The sequence below is a fragment of the Aulostomus chinensis genome, chromosome 15 (genome assembly GCF_037954235.1).
Source record: "Aulostomus chinensis isolate RoL2024-O1b breed Wild chromosome 15, RoL_Achi_v1.0, whole genome shotgun sequence".
NCBI lineage: Eukaryota > Metazoa > Chordata > Actinopteri > Syngnathiformes > Aulostomidae > Aulostomus > Aulostomus chinensis.
Window position 1 is genome coordinate 12,424,201 of NC_141334.1, and position 23,424 is coordinate 12,447,624.

The 23,424-nt window shown below is 42.9% G+C and overlaps 3 protein-coding genes across 6 annotated transcripts; all 3 read left to right on the plus strand.

The window, feature by feature from the left end:
- The first annotated feature begins 1,292 nt into the window (after positions 1 to 1,292).
- pimreg (PICALM interacting mitotic regulator) lies at positions 1,293 to 5,651 on the plus strand. Of its 2 annotated transcripts, XM_086226696.1 has the most exons (6): positions 1,293 to 1,400; positions 2,410 to 2,723; positions 2,806 to 3,113; positions 3,258 to 3,353; positions 4,087 to 4,128; positions 4,632 to 4,688. In XM_086226696.1, exons 2-5 carry the CDS (start codon positions 2,415 to 2,417, stop codon positions 4,118 to 4,120), a joined length of 747 nt encoding a protein of 248 aa, XP_086082822.1. In that variant the 5' UTR covers positions 1,293 to 1,400; positions 2,410 to 2,414; the 3' UTR covers positions 4,121 to 4,128; positions 4,632 to 4,688. The 2 variants fall into 2 exon arrangements, with proteins under 2 accessions (XP_086082822.1, XP_086082821.1); XM_086226695.1 differs by lacking the exon at positions 4,087 to 4,128 and having other exon boundaries at positions 4,632 to 5,651.
- A 1,247-nt stretch (positions 5,652 to 6,898) lies between these two features.
- Positions 6,899 to 14,269, plus strand: cct8 (chaperonin containing TCP1, subunit 8 (theta)). Of its 3 annotated transcripts, none has more exons than XM_086226012.1 (16): positions 6,899 to 7,066; positions 7,568 to 7,658; positions 7,766 to 7,845; positions 7,946 to 8,095; positions 8,808 to 8,988; positions 9,123 to 9,184; positions 9,273 to 9,410; positions 9,832 to 10,010; positions 10,842 to 10,908; positions 11,010 to 11,097; positions 11,190 to 11,305; positions 11,479 to 11,550; positions 11,637 to 11,801; positions 12,035 to 12,154; positions 13,016 to 13,153; positions 13,993 to 14,269. In XM_086226012.1, exons 1-15 carry the CDS (start codon positions 7,007 to 7,009, stop codon positions 13,121 to 13,123), a joined length of 1,677 nt encoding a protein of 558 aa, XP_086082138.1. In that variant the 5' UTR covers positions 6,899 to 7,006; the 3' UTR covers positions 13,124 to 13,153; positions 13,993 to 14,269. The 3 variants fall into 3 exon arrangements, with proteins under 3 accessions (XP_086082138.1, XP_086082139.1, XP_086082140.1); XM_086226013.1 differs by having other exon boundaries at positions 13,016 to 13,149; XM_086226014.1 differs by lacking the exon at positions 13,016 to 13,153.
- Positions 14,270 to 14,782: 513 nt separating this feature from the next.
- Positions 14,783 to 22,361, plus strand: rskrb (ribosomal protein S6 kinase related b). The gene is made up of 13 exons (XM_086226256.1): positions 14,783 to 15,053; positions 16,893 to 17,183; positions 17,312 to 17,395; positions 17,607 to 17,675; positions 18,223 to 18,292; positions 19,198 to 19,305; positions 19,554 to 19,594; positions 19,753 to 19,780; positions 20,063 to 20,152; positions 20,318 to 20,406; positions 20,571 to 20,681; positions 20,764 to 20,877; positions 20,964 to 22,361. Exons 1-13 carry the CDS (start codon positions 15,024 to 15,026, stop codon positions 21,198 to 21,200), a joined length of 1,362 nt encoding a protein of 453 aa, XP_086082382.1. The 5' UTR covers positions 14,783 to 15,023; the 3' UTR covers positions 21,201 to 22,361.
- Positions 22,362 to 23,424: the final 1,063 nt, after the last annotated feature.

The following is a 23,424-nucleotide window of genomic DNA, read 5'->3' on the forward strand; positions in this document are numbered from 1 at the left end:
GTGTGTGTGTGTGTGTGTGTGTGTGTGTGTGTGTGTGTGTGTGTGTGTGTGTGTGTGTGTGTGTGTGTGTGTGTGAAAGCAGATTGGTAATTTACTTATCTGGTCCTATTCCTTGTAAGGCCATTAAGTATGTTAGGATTTTGTGCAAAATTTAATATCTATTTAAATTATAAATTGTAACTGATGCTGGCAGTGTCCTTTAAGATACAGTAACATAAGACCAAGCTGATTCAAAGTTAAATGTTTATTTTTGATGTCCATAAACACCAAAATAAGACGCATGAAAACTGAATAATCTTCAATGTTCTCGTTAGTCCGTACCGTGGTAGCCCACAGTGAGATCTACTTGCTAAAACTGGTGAAAGTTAAGCTGTAATTTCAGGTCCAATACATTTGTGTTCTTCTGCTACAGTTAATAGCAATTTATTAAGTTAAAAGTATATCATTCAACCGTGAAAAAGACTACATAAGTTTCCATAAATGGAACCTGGGATCCTTGCTCTATTTTGCGCAAAAAAAAAAAAACTGTTTGGCACAAGTGGGAAAGTCATTTTGCCTGCAGGTCTGTAGTGACATCTGCTGTTCGCTTGACTTAAATCACAAAAACAAATTGCTTTTTTGTTATTAAGTGACTTAGAAAAACACAGAGCCTAATGTTATAATGCAAGAAGCCGGCAAACCTCATGACAAGCAACACAGCTGGCTATAGAAAGACATGATTTTATTGTTGTTGGCTGCACAGTCCAGACTTGTATTTATAAGAGGAATATTCATTTAACTTTTACTTTAATTAATTCAGTTAGATTATTCAATTAATTAATTCAGCTTAATTTATGTTTACCAAGAGAATACACATTAAAATCAGTAACAAAATAAAGCAGCAATAAAAACATATTCTTTAGTGTAGATGGTACAAAGTGAAAATGAGCAATTGTAAAAACTGAGGCCTGTGGATTTCACCAAAAAGGAGCTACTGTCAGGAATTGTTGGACAATTCGGCAAACTAAACATAATTTGTTAAATATTCTGCTATAGTTTCAAGATGTTATGGCTGACTTTTTCAGTTAGGGATAGCTTTCATTCATTTCAGTCTTGTGCTGGTCTGTCAAAAAAAAATACGTTTTGTTGTCACTCAACCCTAAACTACATTGAATACCTCTCTCAATTGGTCTAGGTTATATTTTTCCAAATTCATGTCTTATTTCCATGTAGTGCCCGCTTTTAATATTTTGTGCGTAAATTACGCTCGGAAGGGGCAGCGTCTTACGTCACTCCGGGGTCGTTGCGTGCAGGGCGTGGTGGCGCGTGCCTGAGCTCCACCGCCAAATTCAAACAGTGGAAGAAAAGAAACAACAGCTGAAGCGGAGTGGATAGACGAGCCCCATTACCGATACTTTCTGGTAAGCTAACTTTAGCGGTCGCAACTAGAAATACTCTCCGGTATTTGCCCTGGACTCATTTCAGTGTTAACTCGAGTTTTACTTATCAAGCTAACGCTGGTAGGAAAATTTAGGTAGATAATGGTGTTTTCGCGAACACCGCCTTGTTTTTATGGTTGGGAAAATCATCTTGGAATCTCCTTTGATGACTTAAAGGTCGCATACTTGAGAATTTGCTTTGTTAAGATTGGGAAATGTAATAAACCTTTCAATCTGTCCTGTTAAATCACTTTTGCTCTCTCTGGACCTGTTTTGTTAAGGAGATAAACAATGGATGGCAGTGCATGAAACAATGTCTGTATGAAACAATGTCACTTTCACTGACTAGTACATCCGCTTCAAGCTGCTTTCAAGTGAAATTTGTGTTTCTTTTTCATGTTCATTTGCAGATTTTCAGAAATTCTACAGTTATCACTTGATTAGCACCAGATTTAGAGGATTTTAGGGTTTTTTTTTAAATGAAAAATGTGTAAACTGCACTTTCTTTAAGATACCGTTCACTATTATACTCGTTATTATACTTGTGTTTTATTGTAAATACTTGGTCATCACCAAATTAATTTTCATACTTCATGTGAATCTTGTCCTGTGATTTAATTTGGTAAGCCCTCAACTAACAATTAAGTTACAAATTATTCAGGGGATAAAAAAAATGTATTTATTCATAAAAGAATATTAATGTAACTTAATAGATTCCTGCCTACTATGTCTTATTATCAACCTTTCTTTACAGTTATCTAAAGTAGATTGAAGCTGCAATATTCTGTATTGTAAGAGCTGTACTCAACATTATAAGGTATTTTTTTGCTCAAGTTGTTATTTGTTACTGTACGTAGTAACTGAGTGATACACTTTTTGTTTACCCGCAGTGTTCCTTAAACATCTGTTTAAAGCACCTGAATCCTTTGTCCTAATCTGTTGTGTTGGCCTTTTTACTGGTTTAATGCAATGCACTGTTCTGTAATCTCAGTCAGAATGGCGTCCTCAATGATGGATGGAGTTGGTAGAGCTGTGGTGGGAGTCTGGCGGGCACATACAGTCCTGGATGAGTCCGACGGGGCAGAAAGCTCCCCAGAAGCTCCAGACCGTTTCCGCAAACTTCGCTCCTCATCCTCGCTCAATTCTCTGCGAATGTCTCTGCGTAAGCGTCTCCCACTGCGCACCGTCCAGACAAATTCGCTTCCTGAGAATCCAACTTGGGAAACTCACACAGAGCAACCAAAAACCAGCACTGTCCGCAAACTCACCCGCAGTGCTCGTAACTCCATCAGTGGAGTGTATCAGGTAGGCTTTGTTCATTTTTCTTTTGGCTGGATGGAGTAATTTGTGTACTGATTTAATCCGTCCTCCTCATCTGTTCATTCAGAGGCTGCAGAGGACAAGAGAGTTTTCACGGGAGGAGTGTTTAGTAACAACCCCAGGCCGGACATGTGATGGGGAAGAACCTGTTGCATCAACCTCTCGCACCCCAAGACGTACACCCGGCCGAGCTGCGACACCGAGACGCACCCCAAGAGCAGCAGCCACGCCCGGACGTACCCCAGGTTCCAGAGGAAGGAGGACTCCTGAGTCTGGCGTACGGGGAGTGAAAACTGGAGGAGGAAGGAGGCAACTGGTTCGCATGGCCGCATTACGAAGTCCATTTGCATCCCCTAACACACAGAACCAGAGGCTGTGAGTCTTAGATTATTTAGAGCTTTATAAACAGTTATGATGCAGTTGATGGAAAGATAATTTAGGTCAGACATCCTTTTGTTTTGATTCTTTTTTCCTGGTTATTTGTTATGTGTGGTCATGTTCTTTTCTTTGCTCTTACAGAAAGTTTGACCAAGATCTTGAGTCGGTTTCCCGAGGACTTAAGAGGCTCAAACACCTGTCCAGGGCCTTTGATGACATCATTGGCAGAGACGACAGGTAAACAATAATACGATGCTTTGCTTCATCTTGAATGTATTTTTTTAATAAAAGGATTCTACCTTGTGTGATATTTGTTTTTTAGTTGTAATAAGTGGCTGGGCGAGTTCAATCCTGTTCAACAGTGTGTCTACTGTACATGAAGTGTAAGTGGTGTGTGAGTGTGTGTGTGTTTGCTTTATGTGAATGAAATGATGTCTATTTTAGAGGGAGCCGTTGGTTCTCTTTTTTTCAAACATGTTCTGGAGAGGAGACCGCAGGGTCACACGGCTGCCCTCTGCCTCTTCACCCTCCCATCCAAAGAATCCCAGCATGAATTGTAGCCTGTGGGTTCCCAGACTTCTTCCCTTCCCCCACACACACACACACACACATTCTTCCCGCCTCCGTTTCAAATTGGGTCTGTGTTATTGGTATTCGCATAAGGAGGGTTTGAAGGGGAGACAGCTGGAGGGGTGGGGCGGGGGGCGGGGGTGGGGGTGGGGGGGAATTTGGAGCCAAATGACATGACATGAATGAGCACAAGGAGAGAGCTGGGAATGTTTTTACATCACTTCCTGTATTGACATTCAAAGTGTTGAAGTCTGACAGCCCAGAAACGGATACCCAGTGACAGCCACGTGCTCCGTATCTTGACTGTTGGCTCACAAATTCAATATAAGCGACTGCTGTTCTCACTGAAATGAGAAGATTGTTCACTGGGAGTTTCAACACAAGTTTTTTCCCTCTACAGCAGGCAGTTCAACTATTCCCTAATTGTGGAGTAGGGAAGAAGGTAAATTAATCTCAGATTATGATCTACTAAAACCACTGAAATGTTATGTTTTCGTATTCTGAGCAGAGCTGGCCCAACGACTGCATGATGATGCATGTGTGGCAAGTCTCCGATCTCACAAAGTGAAATGCTGCTTTTGATGAATAACTGTCCAATCAATGCTTTTCTTCTCTGTCAGTTAGCAGGGCCCCACCTCCTGTTTCCCCTGCTGCGCCTCTCATTCTTTCGCCACTTCTCATCAGTACTTTTTATATGAATTTGCATGTATCAGGGTTTCTTGAATCTTTAAAAGCCTTCGAATCTGGCATTAAAACATCTGAAGTTAACTCTGTTGAGTTCATAAACCAAAACCACAGATCAAAAGCATTCACATGTTCACGAACAACCAAATGAAGAGTCCAGACTGATTGAACAAGTTAAATACTGGTCTTCAAACACAGGCAGTGACACGAATAGACACTCAGCTTCATGTCTGACTCTCCCTTTGTTTATGTTTTCTGCAGAATCAAACCAAGGGAGAATTACGGTGGAGCCATGATGAGGAAGTTAGACCCCAGCGGTAAACTCAGCTGCTCAAACCTGACACGGCGAGCCACCAACCTGTCCAGCAGACTTGGGTGTTTGGCTCACACAGCTGTGAACACTGTCTGCAAACCCAAGTGAAAAACGTGCGTGTGTGTATGGAAAACAAAGGATCCTTTTAGCCGTGTCTCACATCCATGATTGTTGAGGCGTCACTACATTTAGCACAAGTTTAGTGAGGATTTTGGCAGACCACCACATGGCAACATGTATTTTATTTTTATTTTTTTTAGCTATCTTGTGTATAGTAAGCAATACAAGCTTTTGTTTTTGTTTGTTTACACATCTCAGGTCAGCTCATTGTGGCTGAAATATCCTTACTGTACCTACCAAAGGGATATTTCTCTTGGGATGTTTGTACTTTTGTTTTTAGCTGCTACAACCAAATATGTTAGTTATATTTTCATAACACTAATTTTACTAATGACTTCTAATTATTTCTCACTCTTTGTTTAGAAACCTTTTATTTGTTTCTTGAAGCCAATTAAAAAGAGATGCTGCACAAAACCAAACTTTTGCCCGCCGAACTAACACACGAAATTTATGGACAAAGGGGAGTTGCATTTCCCTCAAGTAAATATGTATGCAATAATGTTACTGATGCTAGTTTTAACTTTTTATATCTTTTTTTTGTATTACCAATTTATCTGTTTTTTCTACAAAAGGTGGCTTTTTATATTACTGAGGCCGTATTTAATGGAAATATATTTTTTTTAATCTTTCTTGAGCCAGAAGAAGGCACATAATGGCCGGTGGATGATTCATGGAGCCTCCTGTCCGCACCTATTGATAATGTGATGAAGAAGATGTAATAATGCATTACCTCTTGATGGTGTTGATTATCATATTCAGCAGATTATTAGTGTTGTCAAGCAAATAGCCTCAAATGAGGTAAAACACTGCCATAACCATGTAATGGGATCTCTTTTCTAAAAAAAAAAAGGGGGGGGGGCGCTGGGATTCTGTCATAATGTGAAAAAGTAATAAAACTTCTAAGCATCGATACTCCCAAAAATCGTGCATGTATTTTTATTGTTGTTATTAGCGTTATTGCTGTGCCCATTGTTTAAGAGGCTGTAGGTTATGTGACGTCAGCCTTCCCTGACTTTGATCGCAGTCACTGCAGTACCCAAATTCCTTAACACTGTCATCTTTGGTCTCTTATCTGCTTTGATCACCGTACACATTCATAAAGACAGTGTCAAAGCTAACAGGATTCCTGTCCATGGTCTTACTTCGCAGTACAGAAAACTCCACACTGCACTTTCCAAATTTGATGTCAATTAGAGGAATGGATGTTTAGTTAATTGACTCAGGAACCATAAAGAACATTTCAGTGCTGCTCTTTCTCAATTATGAGTACGTTTTTGTTGCCACGCACCACAAAAGTAAAATGATTTCTTTGTTTTGCTCCCATTTTTCTGATTCCTAATGTCTAGTTACTTGAATCAAAGACATTCATAGGTTGCCTGCATTTGTAGGAGAAGATAAAGCTTTGACTATATTCTACCTGGGAGTTAAAATTTTCAGGTCAAAGAGAAGGTTAAGCTTCACTCTGGCTCTCCACTGCAAGCTGGTCTTTCTATAGATATGATAAACTTAGAACATGTCATCAGTGTTTTCAAGCTCAAGCTAAAAACAGACGATCAAAAAGTATACATGATTATGACTCTTATGGGATCAGTTTACAATAATACAAAAATATGAAAAGAGTAGTTTATAAAAAAGAAAGATATTTTAATCTAAAGATTATGTCTCTGTCAGAATGACCGTGATGTACTTACAAAGTGGGAATCTGAGGTCTGAGATGACGATCATACTGAAAGAGACGAAAGCCAGGATTCAGCCTGGATATCTTTGATGCTCTGTGACATCATGAGATCACACAGTTAGATCAAAGTGAGGACAAGGACACCAAATTCAGGGACTAGGAATGTCAGCAAACCCCATGTTCAAAATCAGGGTTCTAGTCAGAGAGGTTTTGGGACTGCTTACAATTCAGTAATTAATCTGCCATGAACCTCTGTCCTCTCTCCAGCTGTGGACCTGTGTCACAGGTTGACTGCTCACAACCGTCACACGTGACACTCTACCACGGGCAATAGTTCCCACGTGTGGCGTGTCAGAACCACTGCATGGGAAACGACTATCGCTCGGTTTGTCCCTTATTGTCATACGTCATTAAGGCCACGCCTCGCTGGAAACGCTCCACCTCTGTCTCTCCGGCTTTGTAGCCTCGTTGTACCCACGCCGCGGCCGCTTTCTCTTGGATACCGGGCCTGATAAACGCCGAAGAATGGCCCTTCACGTCCCAAAAGCTCCGGGCTTTGCCCAGATGTTGAAAGATGGCGCTAAGGTGGGCTAAAATGAGCGTGTTAGAGTTTTCCATTGACTTTTCGTGGACAATAAGAGAACTAGCATGATTACTAGCATTAGCCCCTGCGTTAGCACGTTCATTCACAATCATGTGAGAGAGTTCTCGAAGGTAGTAAGGCCACTGAACTCGTCTCGGGTGTGTTATGGTGAACGGAAGGCTGGTGTCCGCAACTTTGTACTGTCTGTGCGGTGTCTGCCTCTGGATTAGTGTCATTAAACTGTTGTGATGCAGCTTCAGCTGTCACACCCAGGTGCTGGCACCTAACCTCATGAGCTGTGCGGTTGCTATGTCACTTGCTGTTCATGGCTGCTCACAGATGCTCATGCTCTTCCTGTCATATTCTGACTGATACATTCGAACAACATAATGCTTAGTATCATCTAATCCTTAATGTTTTATGTCATGAGCAGAATATCACATTCCTGCACCTCCCATGAAAAGTCGTAGCAGTTGAGTCATTGCGGTGTTTGTCTGATGCAGCATTATTCGGGGCTTGAAGAAGCTGTCTTCCGCAACATCAGAGCCTGTAAGGAGCTTTCTCAGACCACTCGCACGGCCTACGGACCAAATGGTAACCGCTCCAACACCACAATACGTTTACAAGTTAGTGACACTGTATTTAAGACATAAAATCACAGGAAGCCACCTGACACAAATCCTGATATTGTTACCTTTCAGGTATGAATAAAATGATCATCAACCACTTGGAGAAGCTCTTTGTCACCAATGATGCTGCTACAATCCTCCGAGAGCTGGAGGTGAGGAAACATAGCATTTATGCCATAAATATAACCCTACCCTGTCATGAGTTTTCTAAAGAGTGTTTAATGGTTCTCTAAACTTCAATTTGTTGTACAGGTGCAGCATCCAGCTGCCAAAATGATTGTGATGGCATCTCACATGCAAGAGCAGGAGGTGGGAGATGGTACCAACTTTGTTCTGGTGTTTGCTGGTGCTCTGCTGGAGCTGGCCGAGGAGCTTCTAAGGATGGGCTTGTCTGTGTCAGAGGTAAGTAGTGCTTTACATCTACACACCGTCATAAGCACTCTTGTTCCCCAGACCTGTTCATCTGACCAGGGTTCAGCGGTGCGTTGTTGTTGCTGCAGCTGCTGGCTGATCTTTGTTCATTCAGCAGGTGAAGCAGTATGTGCCCTACAAGGTGGCTGGATGCTGCCACTCTCTGTCCACAGCTACACAACCAAACAGCCGTTAGTTGGATACACTGAACACATATTGGACAACTAAATTGTCATTTTCTTACATTAAAACGTGTTACAACTTTCTGAAGGGACATATTCACAGTCCTACAGTAAAAAGTGTAGCACATTATCTTGGGACATGCCGTTCTGTGAATAATCCACCAGACGGATCCCCCAAATTGAGCTAAGAAGGCTGTGTTTGAAGGAGCCTTTGAAATGGAACAGCCTTGTCGCTCTGCCGGTGACTCACTCAGTCTTCAGATGCAGCCTTCAGAGGGTGCAGCCCCTTCATTGGGACTTGATTGAATGTGGGGATTAAAGTGGTCAAAGATGAGAGACTCTGGCAGCTGCACTGATTGAGATGACAGAATTATGAGATCAAAGTTGGATATACGTTGGGGGGGGGGTGACATCACACAACCTATAGCCCCTCTAAAAAGTGGTACTGCACTGGTCTAAAGAAAGCTGCTGGGTGTCTGTCTTCATGAAAACACTGCTGATTTTTCTCTGCTTGGCCACAGGTGATTGAGGGCTATGAGAAGGCGTGTAAGAAAGCCCTGGAGATCCTTCCAGACTGCGTTTGTTCCTCAGCCAAAAACCTCCACGATTTAAACGAGACCACATCTTTCATCCGCACAGCCGTAATGAGCAAACAGTACGGCCATGAAGACTTCCTCGCCAACCTCATCGCACAGGCCTGCGGTGAGCGCGCATTTCAGACCAAATCAAACAAACCATGACTGATTTCTCTTTAACTGTTTATTAATGTATTCTGAATAAATGCAAGTATTATTCTACTCCTTTGAATTTCCTTTCCTTGCTGTTTTGTGCTACAGTGTCCATCTTCCCAGAATCTGGCAATTTCAATGTTGATAACGTCAGAGTATGTAAGATTTTGGTGAGTAACCTTGAGCTTTTGAAGAAATTAGTGTGTGTGTGTGTGTGTGTGTTTTCCCCTCCAAGTTAATATCTTTTTGTTTTTCCAGGGCTGTGGTGTGACAGCGTCCTCCATGCTACATGGCATGGTGTTTAAAAAGGAGGCAGAGGGAGACATCACCTCAGTGAAAGACGCTAAGATTGCGGTCTTCTCCTGCCCCTTTGACTGCATGGTCACAGAGACCAAGGTACTGCAAGACCTGTGTCTTCACTCAGAACTTTGAGAGCCCTTAAAGGGATTAAGTTGTATTTAGGGTTAGTTTTGGGATTACTTTCTGTATTCAAGAGTCCCAATCAGCTGAGACTATTTATAATGTCAAGACAGCATGGTCATCATGTTGGTCAGGGTGACAGTGGACAAAGAATCGTTCAGAATCCGTGACCCATATATTTACATAGAATGTATATGTGAAGAACCTTTTCAACTAATACAACAGGGAACTGATTTGCATGTTAACTTGATGAATACTTAATGCCTATTTCTTGCAGATTTAATTGCATGAAGGCCAAAAATACATGGAGTCTCAGTGTGACCTGAGTGTAGCAGAATGTTGCAGTTATAATATATTTTTATGTTTGGGGCCGACCGTTGTCTTGTGTTTGCCACAGGGCACAGTGCTGATTAACAATGCACAGGAGCTCATGGACTTCAGCAAGGGAGAGGAGGACATGATGGAGTTGCAGGTGAAAGCCATCAAGGAGGCTGGCACTAACGTGGTGGTCACTGGGGGGAAGGTGGCTGACATGGCGCTGCACTACGCCAACAAGTACCAGCTCATGGTGGTGAGGTAAGACGCAGACGGCTTCTGGTGATCCAGTGTGAGGATTTGTGTTTGTGTTTTGTAATGTTTAATGGAAAATGAAGAGTTTTTAAGTGGTTGATAAAGGAAGCGGCGCGTCACTCTGCGCTCTGGCAAATGGTAATGAGCATTTTTCAAACCTGCAGTTGAATTGATGATTCGGGGGATCATTGGTCTGAGCCCTATGTGACAGACTGGTTCTGTTCTTTATCATAACGCCTTTCATGAAAATACACTCGCACATTTTAAGGAGGAGGTCAGGTTAGCAGCTTTTACGTGATGAATGTTCAGTTCCTTATCCTTCCAGCCACTCTGAATTTTCCAGTCAAATGTTTTTGTGACACATGCAGACACACATGCAGTGCAGCAGAAACGATGTTTAATGTCTTCAAATGACAGGTCTTTTATAATATTCTGATGAATCAACAGATTGATGAAGTCTTTGTTTTTTCGAGTTATAAACCACTACAGTTGATGTTAGTGTTACTTTGTTATTACTCACAAAAATCCACCTTACTAGAAGGTATTATTCACTTGCAGTAGCACTGCAAAGACTAAAGCCTGATTCATAGTTTATTTTGCTGCTCTGTAGCAGGTGTGGAAGTGTGTTGCTACCCGTGGGAGCTGTTGCATGGTCGTGATGTGCAGTGTAATTTCCAGGGAGCTGACAGACAGTCTGCGCCGTAGCGTTGGTGGTTATGCATGTCTACCGTGTCCTCCTCAGCGTTGATTAGATGTAGCAGTACAACTCAGCCTTTAGTGGTGACCTGTCATTGCAGCATACTCGCTCGCCTGAAATCCTCCTCTTTCCTCCATCAGGCTAAACAGCAAGTGGGACCTCAGGAGGTTATGCAAGACCGTTGGAGCTGTAGCCCTGCCCAGGATGGTCTGTAGCCACTCACTTGGTCCAATGGAACCAAAAATGATGATGTAGACTGTTAGATTGAGCGTAAGTTGTTTTTGTTTTGGTTTTTTTTGCTCCCTTAGACTGCCCCAACCCCTGAGGAGATGGGTCACTGTGACAGCGTCTACCTGACAGAGGTGGGAGACACTCAGGTGGTCGTCTTCAAACACGGTAAATCACCGTCTTTGCTGTAGTCGTCTGCAGTTCCACTAAACTGTTGCTGCGATTTTGAGGCTGAGACATCGTTTGAACCGTTTTAACAGAGAAAGAAGACGGCGCCATCTCAACCGTAGTGATCAGAGGCTCCACTGACAATCTGATGGATGATATCGAGAGGGCTGTAGATGATGGCGTCAACACATTCAAGGTTCTGGTGCGGGTAAGTGGGAACTGTCAACCACAGCAGTGTGCTTCGTGACTCGGATGGAGTGGGCTGGTGAGAAATGTAATTGAAAGACTCTGATAATGATAGTGTCGAAGATGGGTAGTGTTCCTGAAAGAGAAGAGGATTTTATATTTCCTCTTCTACAATGTATGCTCTGTCCTCTCCAGGACAAGCGCCTAGTACCTGGAGCAGGAGCCACAGAGATCGAGCTGGCCAGGCAGATCAACTCGTACGGAGAGGTATGCAAATTTGAATGTGTTCAAATGAAGTGGACCAGGCCTGTACTGCATCAGTGATGCACGACTTCCCTTTGTCCCATCTTCAGTCCTCCCCGGGTCTGGAGCAGTATTCCATCAAGAAGTTTGCTGAAGCCTTTGAGGCACTTCCCCGCGCACTGGCGGAGAACTCTGGAGTGAAGGGGAACGAGCTCATCGCCAAGATGTACTCCGAACATCACAATGGAAACAAAAACATAGGCTTTGACATTGAGGTATTCACGTGTTCAGAATATGGCTATGACATCATAATTGTGCACTTAAAATGTATTATTTTCGCTACACACCCTTTTCTTTTTAAATACTGACATATTTTGCTGAACTGTGCCCCTTAAACTGGTGGATTTTTGTTGAAGCAATCAGTATTTCTATGTTCCTTCATGTTGTATTATGTCAACTTTACTGCGTGTGCTTGGATCTGATGGAGGGGATGTGATGCTGTATTTAGGGAGACGGCGTCGCTGTGAAGGACATGCTCGAGTGCGGCATTCTGGATCCTTACCTGGTCAAACACTGGGGCATCAAACTGGCCACCAACGCTGCCATCACAGTACTGAGAGTGGACCAGGTGGGTACCCAAACCTAAAGCTTCTCAAATGCAGCCTTCTTGATCGAGTCGGTCAATCAACTGGGAAAAAATAGGATTTTTGGAATCAGTAAATTAATCATTTGTAATTTTTCAGGCAACATTTGTCGGTCCCAACTCTTTGAGTGTATCGCTCTTCTCTCAGTTCCCATTCATCTCGCAGGTCTTTTGAAAACAGACGTTTTCTATATTTCAACTTCTTGCAAGCAAAGTCACAAGCACATATTGACCAGCCGTGAAGTTGAAATACACTTGTGCCATTTGAAATCATCTCAAATATCTGTGTATCTGTGTAAATGGCCAAAGACTAGCATTCCAGAAACGGATCACAAAGGAACGTGTGCCTGTCACATTTTTAAAAAGTCTTATTTTTAGTTTCCAAAAAGGATGGTTTTACAACAAAGTTATGTATATGAGTTCCTCATGTGGAGGCCGCAAGCCGAAGCATCCTCCTCTGACTTAACATTTGTTAAGACGGCAAACCAGGTTCAGCTCTTCGGCTCGCGTGCCACGTCAGGTTTAAATCAAAACCATCCCAGATACATGATTTATGAATTCATTTTTTTTTCAAAAGGAGCTCTTCCATGATTGTATTTGCTGATAATGCAGTGTGTAGGACTCCCCCCTCTGTCACACACACACACAGCCGCACATCTGCAAACTGGTTCAAATGGTTCAATGTGTCATCCAAATAACCTTAGCAGTCCTCTGAGGTGTTGAGATTGAAGAATTGAACAGAAGTTTGCGTTTTTCAGCTGTTTTCTTAAATAAAACAGCCAGTATTTCATGGTGAGGGTGGGTTTGGACAGTTGACATCAGCATGTGTGTATATGTGCGATCCAGATCATCATGGCTAAGGCTGCAGGGGGACCCAAGGCTCCCAAGCAGAGAGGCCACTGGGACAAGGACGATTGGGAAGAGGAGCCTGATAAATTTGAAACTCACCATTAGAGGGCGCGCGTGCGCACACACCCTCTGTCAGTAGGTCCTGGAATCCGTGTGTGATTTCTGTTTTTATTTTGAATTGGCTCGAAGCTGCACCGGTATACTCACTTTCTCACGGGAAGTTGTGAATTGTCTGTGTTGCCCGCCACTACTAACACGGCTGCGATACATGCCTCACGCGTGTGCGGCGCTGCAGAAGAAATGATGGCACTCAGCCACAGTGTGGTGAACGGTAGTGGGCGGGCCACCTAAATCACCTGAGGTCCTCACTTGCACAGAGTGGTTCTGGTGTGATCGCATGCTGCATGCACTTGATAACTTTCCATTGCAGTGGACGTCGCCTGGTGAGTGAAGGATTACAGATTTTGCATGAAACATAATAATAATAATAATAATAATAATAAACCCCCAGATGGTCTCCAACACCAGTCCCCTCTTGTCTTCCCTTCCTGTTTTTTGTTTAAAGATCCAGTTTTTGTGTTTTTCCTATTTTAAGAGAAGCAATCACTTTGCAGTGCACCTCCTCTCTACTGTGTAATGTGCATTTGTAGCACATTTTCTATTTGATCACACATAGCAGATGTGTTCATGAATACTTCATCGCTTCTTGATAATGTGTAGAGAGCTCAATCAGCTGTTTTTACACTTCAAAAACAGAGGCTCCCAAGTCTGGATCTTGGAAGAAATGGCTTCAGTTAATGTTCAAAATCTGTTAAATGTGATGGGCTGCAGCCCACCTGCCCAAACTGAGATGACCCCCAACAGTTGTGTGATGTCAATCACTCCGTGCTGAAGCGTCCAGCCACATGCGTCTCTGCACTCTTGATCTCCGGCCATGAAAGACTGACTTGACTTGACCTTGTTTCTCCTCTCAGATCATCATGGCCAAACCAGCCGGGGGACCCAAACCTCCCCAGGGCAAGAAGGACTTCGATGAGGATGACTGAACTTGACCCTGTGCAGCTGATGCTCTCTCGACCCTCACAGCTCGCAGATTAATTCACAAAACTTTTTTTTTTGTTTTTTTTTACTTGTTCTACTCTTTGGTTTGTTTGGTTTAAATGATGATAACCTGTTAACTAAGTAAAATATATCAGTGTTTGCTTTTTAATGTTCCTCGTCCCAAATAAAAGAGGCACTTGCGCTGTCACACTCCGGTTTTTGTGGTTCACTGTCTGACAGTCGTGCTTGCACATGTTAAGGGTTTCTATCAGGTTTGTGATGGAGTTGTAGTCCATCAGTCAGGATAATAATCCTACATTTCCCCTGTCACCACCTGCCTTCATCTTGTAGGTTTCACTTTTCCTCCAACCCTCATCGCTCAGTCCCTGCTTATGCTGCGTGTGTTTATCTCTGAGGCCCATGGGGTTTGTGCTTAACATGTTCAGTCAGCAGGAATTATGCATGTTCTGATTTATTTTTAGACCAGTAGAACTAGAATAAAAACGTCGATTGGAGATGTATAACTCTGTCACATGATGCATTTATTCATGCATCCTCCCCCCCCCCCTCCATTACTAGTTATATACCACTCTACGAGACTCATCGATAATCGGAAAATAGTCTTGTGTAATTGTCTGCAGCTCCAATTACAGAGAGCAGCCGGGGGAACTGAATCCATCAGGATGCCCTCTCATTGGCTGACGAGGATGTGGGCGGATTTTCGGTGACGTTACCATACCCGGGATTAACTTGTTTTTATGTCGCCATATCTATCACATTTTAGACCAGATTGTCTGCTGTATATCAGTGATATTGCGCGCTATTTGGCTTCTTGAAGCCCCTCGGCGGTCTCCGTGTAGCGCATAGGTCGGTGCACATGCTGGAGGAGCGCAGGACGATGTGAGCGCATGGATGAGGAGCGCACATCGCACTGAGGGCGCGGGGCTGCCGTCCTGTCACACTGATGGGGGCCGACGGCAGTAAAACCAGGAAGGTAAGTTGAGAGAGAAGTGAAAATCCTGGCTGAGGTGTGTGACACACGTTTGGAAGGGTGGTGGGGGTTCCCTGTTTCCATGGCGATGATTTTATGGCCGAAATCAGGAAGCAGCTGCAGACCACAGTGCCTGAATGACTTTATTTTATAATTTCAGATTCAATATATAATTTGATTTATTAGTTAGCCAAAAATACATGTAATGTTAGCTCTAAATACTTTAGTCTGCCGAAGTATCTAATCTTTACGCTTTTACTTTGAAGAAGAAATCCAGCTTCCGTTATCAGCCAATGAGCGTCATCAACCAATGAGCACCTTATAACAAGATTTCCAAAACCTTTCTCACATTATTATCTGATTGGTGAGATTGTAGATGTTTGCTGAGTGACTACAGATGATAACCTGCATGGTTGATTACACTCATCCTAGTGTGTGTGTGTGGGAGGAGGGGTTATAGCGTGTGCGTGTGCGTGTGCGTGCGTGTGTGTGTGTGTGTGTTCATCTCAGGTTTCTTTGCAAATTTCAGCAGATTTAAGTGTGTTTAGTGAAACCTCTCTGTTAGCTGCAAGATCCTTGGTGAAGTCCATTCCATGATGGATGTATAAAAGAACTGGATACAGCAGCAGGGCTACATCAGTTCCTAGAAATGAGGCTCAGTGGTGCAAGATGCCCCCCTAAAAACCCCTTTTTGATACCCAGGTCTTTAGCATGTGTGTCTGTCTCAGCCATCAGCTAAATTTACTGATGACAAAATATTTCAATCTGGTCGCTCAAATGGGTCAAAATTTCTACCGTTGAATGAGATGTCGTACAAAGCTTAATACTCTCAAAAAAATGCCTTCTTGCAGCCACTCTTCCACATTTTAAGATTAAAGGGAAACGTATTTCAAATTTTCCTACATCCTGGCCCTATTCCTGTGGGGATGGTTGTAACATGGATGTTACCAGACTATAGATATCTCTTACCCTTGGTTTAACCTTTGTAGGTGGTCTGACAAAGCTACCGCTTCATTTTCTGAATTCCAAACCAATAGGGGGCAGCATTTTTCCCGAGGGTTATAAGAAATGCAGTTTTTCCAGTAGCCGACGGCTTAGCTGGGTATGATACCTGATGGCTCAGCTATGGTCACAGACGTAATGTAGTTACTGATTAATGAAATTGCAGTTAAAAAGGAGAGGAAATAATATTCCTTTGGACGGTGGCTGGCCTGTGAACTTGGGTGCAGCCCTTTAGTACTGACTCGCCTCCTTTTTGCTTCAAGGACTCACTATCACCTCTGAGGTAAAACCAGAAAAAGTGGACCTGCACTAGCTTGTTTTATATGCTCACAAATTATCTCTTTAGGATTAATTACATAGGAAATTATGGTCTCAGAGAAAGAGAGGACCCAGTTTTCTTGGAGACTTTGATTAATAGGTACATATGGGCAAGACTAATACTTTACAAGCAGAGCTAGAGAGATAGAAACATACAACTGAAAACAACATTTGCACTGAGAAGCTCTCCAGTGTTTGAATATGATGAAATTTAAGGCAACTTTCCCTGACTAAATAGTTAAATAGATTAGACTAAATTAGAAAAGCCTCCCTTTGTCCTAGAGTGCCTACACCAGCTCTGGCTGGGCTATGAACTCAGAGCAGGTCCTACCAAACAAGAACTGTGCTTTTAGCAGAGCACGGCAGCTGATACGTGTTGATACTTGTTATTGCATAATAGTCCCAACGGAGTCAGTAACACATTTTTTTAATGGTTACATGCATGTAGTAACATGCATTCGCATATTCACTCACTGACCGAATGATAATCATTCCTATCTTTCTCCATGACTTGCCCAACAGAGGCCTGATGAAGGGCAGGAGGATGAGCACTTCTCATCAGGGTGGCGTGGCTTCCTCTCCACTATAGGCCTGTCAATCCCAGCAGGTATCTGTCGCCTCGCCCCAGCTGCCTTGCGTCCAAGTCGGCATCGAATGCTCCAAGGAAAGACTCCCGACATCCCTGAGCACGTCCTGAGGTTGGCTGGAGTCGGCCCAGAAAAGCTGAGGGCAGAGTGGAGCCTGCCGGGCTTTATTACCATGTTCCTGCCTGAATTCCCCCACAGAACTGTGCCTGGACAAGAACACTTTCAGGTAGAAGGACAATGACACCAGCACAATGTAGTGCTTCATATCACAAGTCAAACATTTTCACCAGGTCTCTTTCTGTATCCTTTTTTTTCCCTTCTACCTTTGGCCTCTTCTGCTTTTCTCTCTATCAGGTTCTGGGTTACATTGCCAAAGGTTCATTTGGACCCATTCTGAAAGTGAAGGACAAGACCAAGCAGAAAACATATGCTGTCAAAGTGAGTCTTATACTTAAATCTCACACATTAAAGTATCTATCTGAGTGATAAAACACCCAGAAGTCTATTACTACAAATGGAACACACCACATTCATACGTGTTTACGATTTTTGCAACAATTTATTATTATGTAATACTTATTTTTAAACATTCTGAATCCCCCTGTGTAGTTTTAAAGTATGTCATCCCAGTACTGTTGCTGGTCTACAGGTCATTCCTAAATCTGAGATTCTGAGACTCGGAGTCTTGGAGCAGTCAAAAGAAGAAGTGATAGTTCAGGTGAGTACTACTGTGCCATAGATCTCAGGAAAAATTACTTAATGTATCAATATATTCATATGAAAGGACTTTTCAACATTGGAAACAAAACGACACCTCCATTCTGCCATTGCCACTCTCACGTATGTTGTATAAAACCTTTTAATATGTCAAAGCAAAAGCATTACTTAAAATTACTTTAAATTTAAATTTAATTAATTAAAATTACTTTAAAGCATTACTTTAAATCAGCTTCACACAATAAAAGCCAAGATACAAGAACATGTGTCATTACTTTTCAGTACCGGAAGGGTTTGTACATTTTTCCGTTTGACCGCATTTCATTTTGAAATCGTGTAACTCAAATATTAACAACACAAAAATTGTAACAAAAAAAGAAAAATGAACAAAATGTGTCTGTATACTGATGATGTTATCACATATCTGTTCGTATTCTCATCTTCTACTGGCTGTGCACACAAACCTTCGTGTTACTTCACCCAAGGACCCTTCTTTAGCGATGGTTAGAGTTGAGATTTTCAGGTTGACCTTTGACCTTTGCCTGCAGCGTCAGATCCGCCACCCATTTGTCCATGACCTCCAGGACTGTTGGCAGACACAACGCCATCTCTACATTAGTGAGTCAGCCATAGACCAGTGACCCCCCCCCCCCCCACCACCACCACCACCACCACCCAAAACCCAGATCCACTGTCCGAAACCCCTCACCGCACCTTCTCTCACTGTCAGACCAGTAGCCTTGTCCTGGATCTCCCCTCAACCACACACTGAAAACAACACGTATAAGAAATAAAAGGCAAACAGCTTTCTATCAAGTCTTCCCTTTTGCCTGAATCACCTAGAGACACAAACTTTACCCTACAACCCCCCACTCCCCCAAACCAACCACTTCCGCTGCCTGTGCATCCTGTAGCTGTCTCATCCCTTCCTCCTCTCCTGCGGAGCATTTACCCTTTTTTCCAAATCAGTCACTGACTCAGAAAGTGTGACCTAGTTTGTTTGCCTCCCCCACCCCCTTTAGAAAAGATAGCATGTTAGCCCGGGGACCCGATGCTCGTTGAGAGTACATGTGTTACATGTAACAGAGAGGACACCCCTTTTTGCGTAACGTGAATCTCTACATTTTAAATGACATCAAACCAGCTGAAAGTGATTGCTGCCCTCTTACACTGGTGATGGCTGCTTCAGGCCTAAATATGGAGGCAGAAAATGATTGTTTTCATGGTTCCAGTGGGCTTCAAAACAACCAGAAGAGATGCTGATTATTCATCTCTGCAATAACTTTTTATCTTTCTTTTTGCAAAACTCTGTGCTTCGGCAGACCGGCTAACATCAGATTGTGGGTCTTCTTACGCATTTCACACACATACAGTAAATCATCAGTGTTTGAGGAAGCGTCAAAGGGTCCCCACATCCAGGAGACACTCCTCTTGCCAGTGTGCACTCCACGTCCCACACTACCCCCTCACACCTTGCACGACATGACTGGGGCATGATCTCAATGCTGTGTTTCTTCCTGTAGTGTGTGACTACTGCAGCACAGGAGACCTGTACACCTACTGGCAGATGATTGGTCAGTTCACAGAAGACACAGTTCGAGTGTTTGCAGCAGAGCTGGGGTGTGCGCTCGGTGAGTTGGAGGGACATTTAAAAAAAGGATTTACTTACCTATTCCTCCAATAATTACATCAGAGTTGTCTACATGACTTTTTGCCTGTATTTAACGCTTTTAATTTTAATTATGAAAATAGGTCCAATTAAAATGAGATGAACTCTCAAAGCCTCTCCCTCAGCAACAAAGCAAGGGTTTTGAATGTAGAGCAAAGATGTCTCTGGTCGTGCGTTGCATTCTTCTCCCTCACGGTTGTTCTGTCACAGGGTTTCTGCACGACATTGGAATAATCCACAGAGATGTAAAGGTGAGAGCACTTTATTCATTTCAAATCAAAAATTGCAGATTTATTTTATTAAAAGAAATAACTTTAGATCATACTCAACGGATAACGTCTTTAGAGACATTAACGTTTCAGCCATGCTGTAGTAAATGTATCTGAAAGTCTTTTTGCTCTTTTTCTAGATGGAGAATATCCTGCTGACAGACAACGGTGAGTGTAAACCCGTCCCCAGCAGAGAGCAGCATAGCTCCGGTATGTAGAGGTCCAGAACCTTCCAGAGGACATCCTGACTGTGCACAGCTGTCCATTCAGCACACATCAATGCAAACATCTGCTAAGGGCAACAGCCTTTACATCCAATTACAGAAGAACAGATTAAGACGGGATTACTTCATTTTATTTATAGTTGGATCAGGTCTACACTGTAGCTGCATGAGAAGAATTTCTAATCACGTGTTGTCATAGTGATGCAGAGAAAATGGTGTGTTCTAGGACACCTCCGCTTAGCTGACTTTGGTTTGTCCCGTCGCCTGGAGCGAGGAGGACGAGCCTTTACCATTTGTGGAACCATCCAATATATGGGTGAGCAACATTCCAGCACATCTATCCATGTTTAACACTCAAGCTGATCCTCCTCAGCAGAGACACACAGACGCTGGGCTATATCAACGTTTTTATTATACTAGCAAGTGAAAATGTTAATAAGCATGTATGCTGTGCAGTGAGCATGCTCTGTGTGCTCCACAGCCCCAGAGGTACTGAGTGGTGGACCTTACAACCATGCAGCTGATTGGTGGTCACTGGGAATCCTGCTTTTCTCATTGGTTACTGGGAAGGTGATATCTTGTTGCCAGTGTGTCTCACATTATGAGAAGAAATTACTCAAAGCAATCCAGTGCTGTAGCTGTCATTGCATTATATTGCATATTGTATTATTATGCATGTAATGAATATTACATTTGAAGTCTATTCATCTTCACGTACGTTCCACTCTCCTCAGTTCCCCGTGCCTCCAGAACCAGACCACTGCAGCATGTTGAGGAGAGTGAGGTCTTTTCCCTATGAAATGCCCCTCAGTTTCAGCCCCCCGCTGGCAATGCTAATCACTGAGGTAATTACATGATATTTGTTCCTGAGAATTTCAGTTAACAATTGGATGCCATGTCATGATCTTATCACGTTTCTCTGTGCAGCTGCTGTGTAAAACTCCCTCCCGCCGGCTTAGAACCCTTGATCGATTCAAACGCCAAACCTTCTTCCATGGGAAAACATTTGACCTGGCCCTCCTGCAGCGCCAGCCTGTGGAGGTAAACCCCTGAACATCTGGACTTATTCAAATTCAAAATTGCCGATTCATTTTCTGTTGATTTTGTTCATCTTCATCGCTGTACAGGTGATTCTGGAGCTGAGAGAAAGACCAGATCGCGCCGCCAAAGCTCGACGAGGCCTCACTCTGTCTCTGCAGCCTCTAAAAGGCTTTGATTATGACTCTCTGCTCAGCCCCCCTCACACACCAGACGTGCAGCTCGATCGTGACACACAAGCTCTAACAGCTGCACCGCTGCCTGGCCCGCCACTCCCACTGCAGCTTCCTCAGGAAAAAGGCCCACGCAGAGAAGTGTTTGTGTGACAAGCTGCTGTGACGCACTAAAATGAAAGGCCTACATGTATGTATTTATGCACACATATTCACCCCGACACACAGATGTGGTGCGCCTTCTGACATGTCTTATTTTGTAAAAGCCAAGATGGCTGGGCAAACATTAATGGGATCTGTAGTGTAGACGAGTAAAAACACTTTCTCCACGTGTATTAGTGAGTTTGATGCTTTTCTTTGTGATGTACTGAGCACTATTTCGTCTTTTATTTGCCTTTGTTACAGTGAGCACCTTTTCAAGCCTACTGTATTTGCTCTGCAGTTGTGCAAGTGAGATTGTGCTATTGTCCATCATGGTTGCCCTGTTGATGCATTATGTACGACTGCTATCAAATTCACCCCTACATGGAAAGTCAGGTTAGTTGAAGACAAAGCGCTTCACGTTTTTTACGCAGCAAGTCTCTTAAGAAATCCAAGAACCCTGCGACAAAGTGAGCAGGTTTCTACATTTCTACATTTGTGCAACAGTTATGGCGGACGGAAGAACCTGTTCATTTCCCCAGTGATTATACCGTGATCTTAAAACTATTCTGTACCTTCAGTGGTGCTGTTTACAACATTTACTCATCTTGGCCTTTACCACCTAAATTCTATAGCTGCAGAAACATCTACCTGAACTGAGTGAAAAGTCAGACAAGCAAGGATTGGTATTTGTACACCTTCAATTTCTACTTCGGTTTATATCGTTTATAACCTGCAACTCAGGGGAACGCTCACTGATTTTCTTTTCCCACCTCGGCCTTGATTCTGGCACCCACCTGAACAGACACGGGCCAGGACTGAAGTGAATGAACTACAGTATTGTTTACCTCCAGTTCAGCTTTTGATAGATACAGGGCTTTTTTCTATTGTCCAAGGCTGCCGTAACCCTCGCCAGTAATCACACCTTCACGCACTTGCCGGACCATCAGATTAGATTATGATTTTGTAATAAAACCCTGATATACCCTGAATGCCTCATTTCAGTGATCCTGAGTTTGCTTCTTCTTTTTTTTGTCACAAAGAAATACTTGTTTATAAATTCCTCTTTTTAAAATTTATATGAATATTTTGGATGCTAATTGATGTTACATGTTATGCTACTATGTATTTTTGTAATTACCTGTAGCACAGACGGAACAATAAATTCTCTTACTGTAAAGCACCGTGCTGCTTTTTTTTCCAACATAGAATAGATTCCAACGTAAAGATGAAGTCAGTCGACTGAAATTCAACCCTGCTACACTCGGTGTATTCGTTATGCCACATTGACAAAATGCTCTGAGAACTTTAGAGGCTGAAAAAAATTACCTACAGATATGGAATTATGGCACTTTCACAAACAACAATAGAAATGGTTCAAAGAAATCTTTCCCATTCAACTTAGATAATTTATATTTATATAATTTAAAATCGGACGGCACGGTGGTGCAGTGGTCAGCACTGTCGCCTCACAGCAAGAAGGTTCTGGGTTCGAGCCCCGGCTCCATCACAGGATCTTTCTGTGTGAGTCTCCATGTTCTCCCTGTTCCTGTGTGGGTTCTCTCTGGTACTCCAGCTTCCTCCCACAGTCCAAAGACATCAAGAGGGGACGAGGCTGATTGATACTCTAAATTGACCGTAGGTGTGACTGTGAGTGTGAATGGTTGTCTGTCTCTATGTGTTGGCCCTGTGATGGACTGGTGACCTGTCCAGGGTGAACCCTGCCTCTCACCTGAAGACTGCTGGGGTAGGCTCCAGCCCCCCCCGTGACCCTCAACAGGATAAGCAGTAGAAAATGGATGGATGGATGATTTAAAGTGGACAAAACAGAAGGAACAGAAAGAAAAAAATAACATTGCAGTTGCCCCCTCCCCTCCCCCCCAGTGAGCACATTTAAGAAGCAACCCGCCACTGAGAACTGGACTACATCACTAGTTATAATCCTCAAGGAGAGGATTAATTGCATGGCTGCTATTAACCAATATTTGCTACTATAAACGTGTATGTCAGTCAGAGTGAGCATGATTCCTTTGATTTTAACACTTTAACAAAGCCTGAACAGTTAAAGAAATCACAATATGACCCCCTACAGTTTTCAAAAAACAGGCAGACTCAGCTTTTGTTAAAAAAGTTAGTGTCAAACTTGACATATTGAAGAGCTGCTATCACATGATCTACAGACTTCAAGAGACCATATCTGTGATACACATCCCCACAAAATGCAACATTTAAGTGA

What these genes read in the sequence shown, in the direction of transcription:
- rskrb (XM_086226256.1), top strand. Translation starts at nt 15,024, where the DNA reads ATGGGGGCCGACGGCAGTAAAACCAGGAAG. An exon ending in AGAAAACATATGCTGTCAAA is followed by an intron (nt 17,396 to 17,606) that starts GTGAGTCTTATA and finishes GCTGGTCTACAG; the next exon opens with GTCATTCCTAAATCTGAGAT. An exon ending in TAATCCACAGAGATGTAAAG is followed by an intron (nt 19,595 to 19,752) that starts GTGAGAGCACTT and finishes CTCTTTTTCTAG; the next exon opens with ATGGAGAATATCCTGCTGAC.
- pimreg (XM_086226695.1), top strand. Translation starts at nt 2,415, where the DNA reads ATGGCGTCCTCAATGATGGATGGAGTTGGTAGAGCTGTGGTGGGAGTC. An exon ending in CCATCAGTGGAGTGTATCAG is followed by an intron (nt 2,724 to 2,805) that starts GTAGGCTTTGTT and finishes CTGTTCATTCAG; the next exon opens with AGGCTGCAGAGGACAAGAGA. An exon ending in AACACACAGAACCAGAGGCT is followed by an intron (nt 3,114 to 3,257) that starts GTGAGTCTTAGA and finishes TTGCTCTTACAG; the next exon opens with AAAGTTTGACCAAGATCTTG.
- cct8 (XM_086226012.1), top strand. Translation starts at nt 7,007, where the DNA reads ATGGCCCTTCACGTCCCAAAAGCTCCGGGCTTTGCCCAGATGTTGAAA. An exon ending in CACGGCCTACGGACCAAATG is followed by an intron (nt 7,659 to 7,765) that starts GTAACCGCTCCA and finishes GTTACCTTTCAG; the next exon opens with GTATGAATAAAATGATCATC. An exon ending in CTGTAGCCCTGCCCAGGATG is followed by an intron (nt 10,909 to 11,009) that starts GTCTGTAGCCAC and finishes TTGCTCCCTTAG; the next exon opens with ACTGCCCCAACCCCTGAGGA.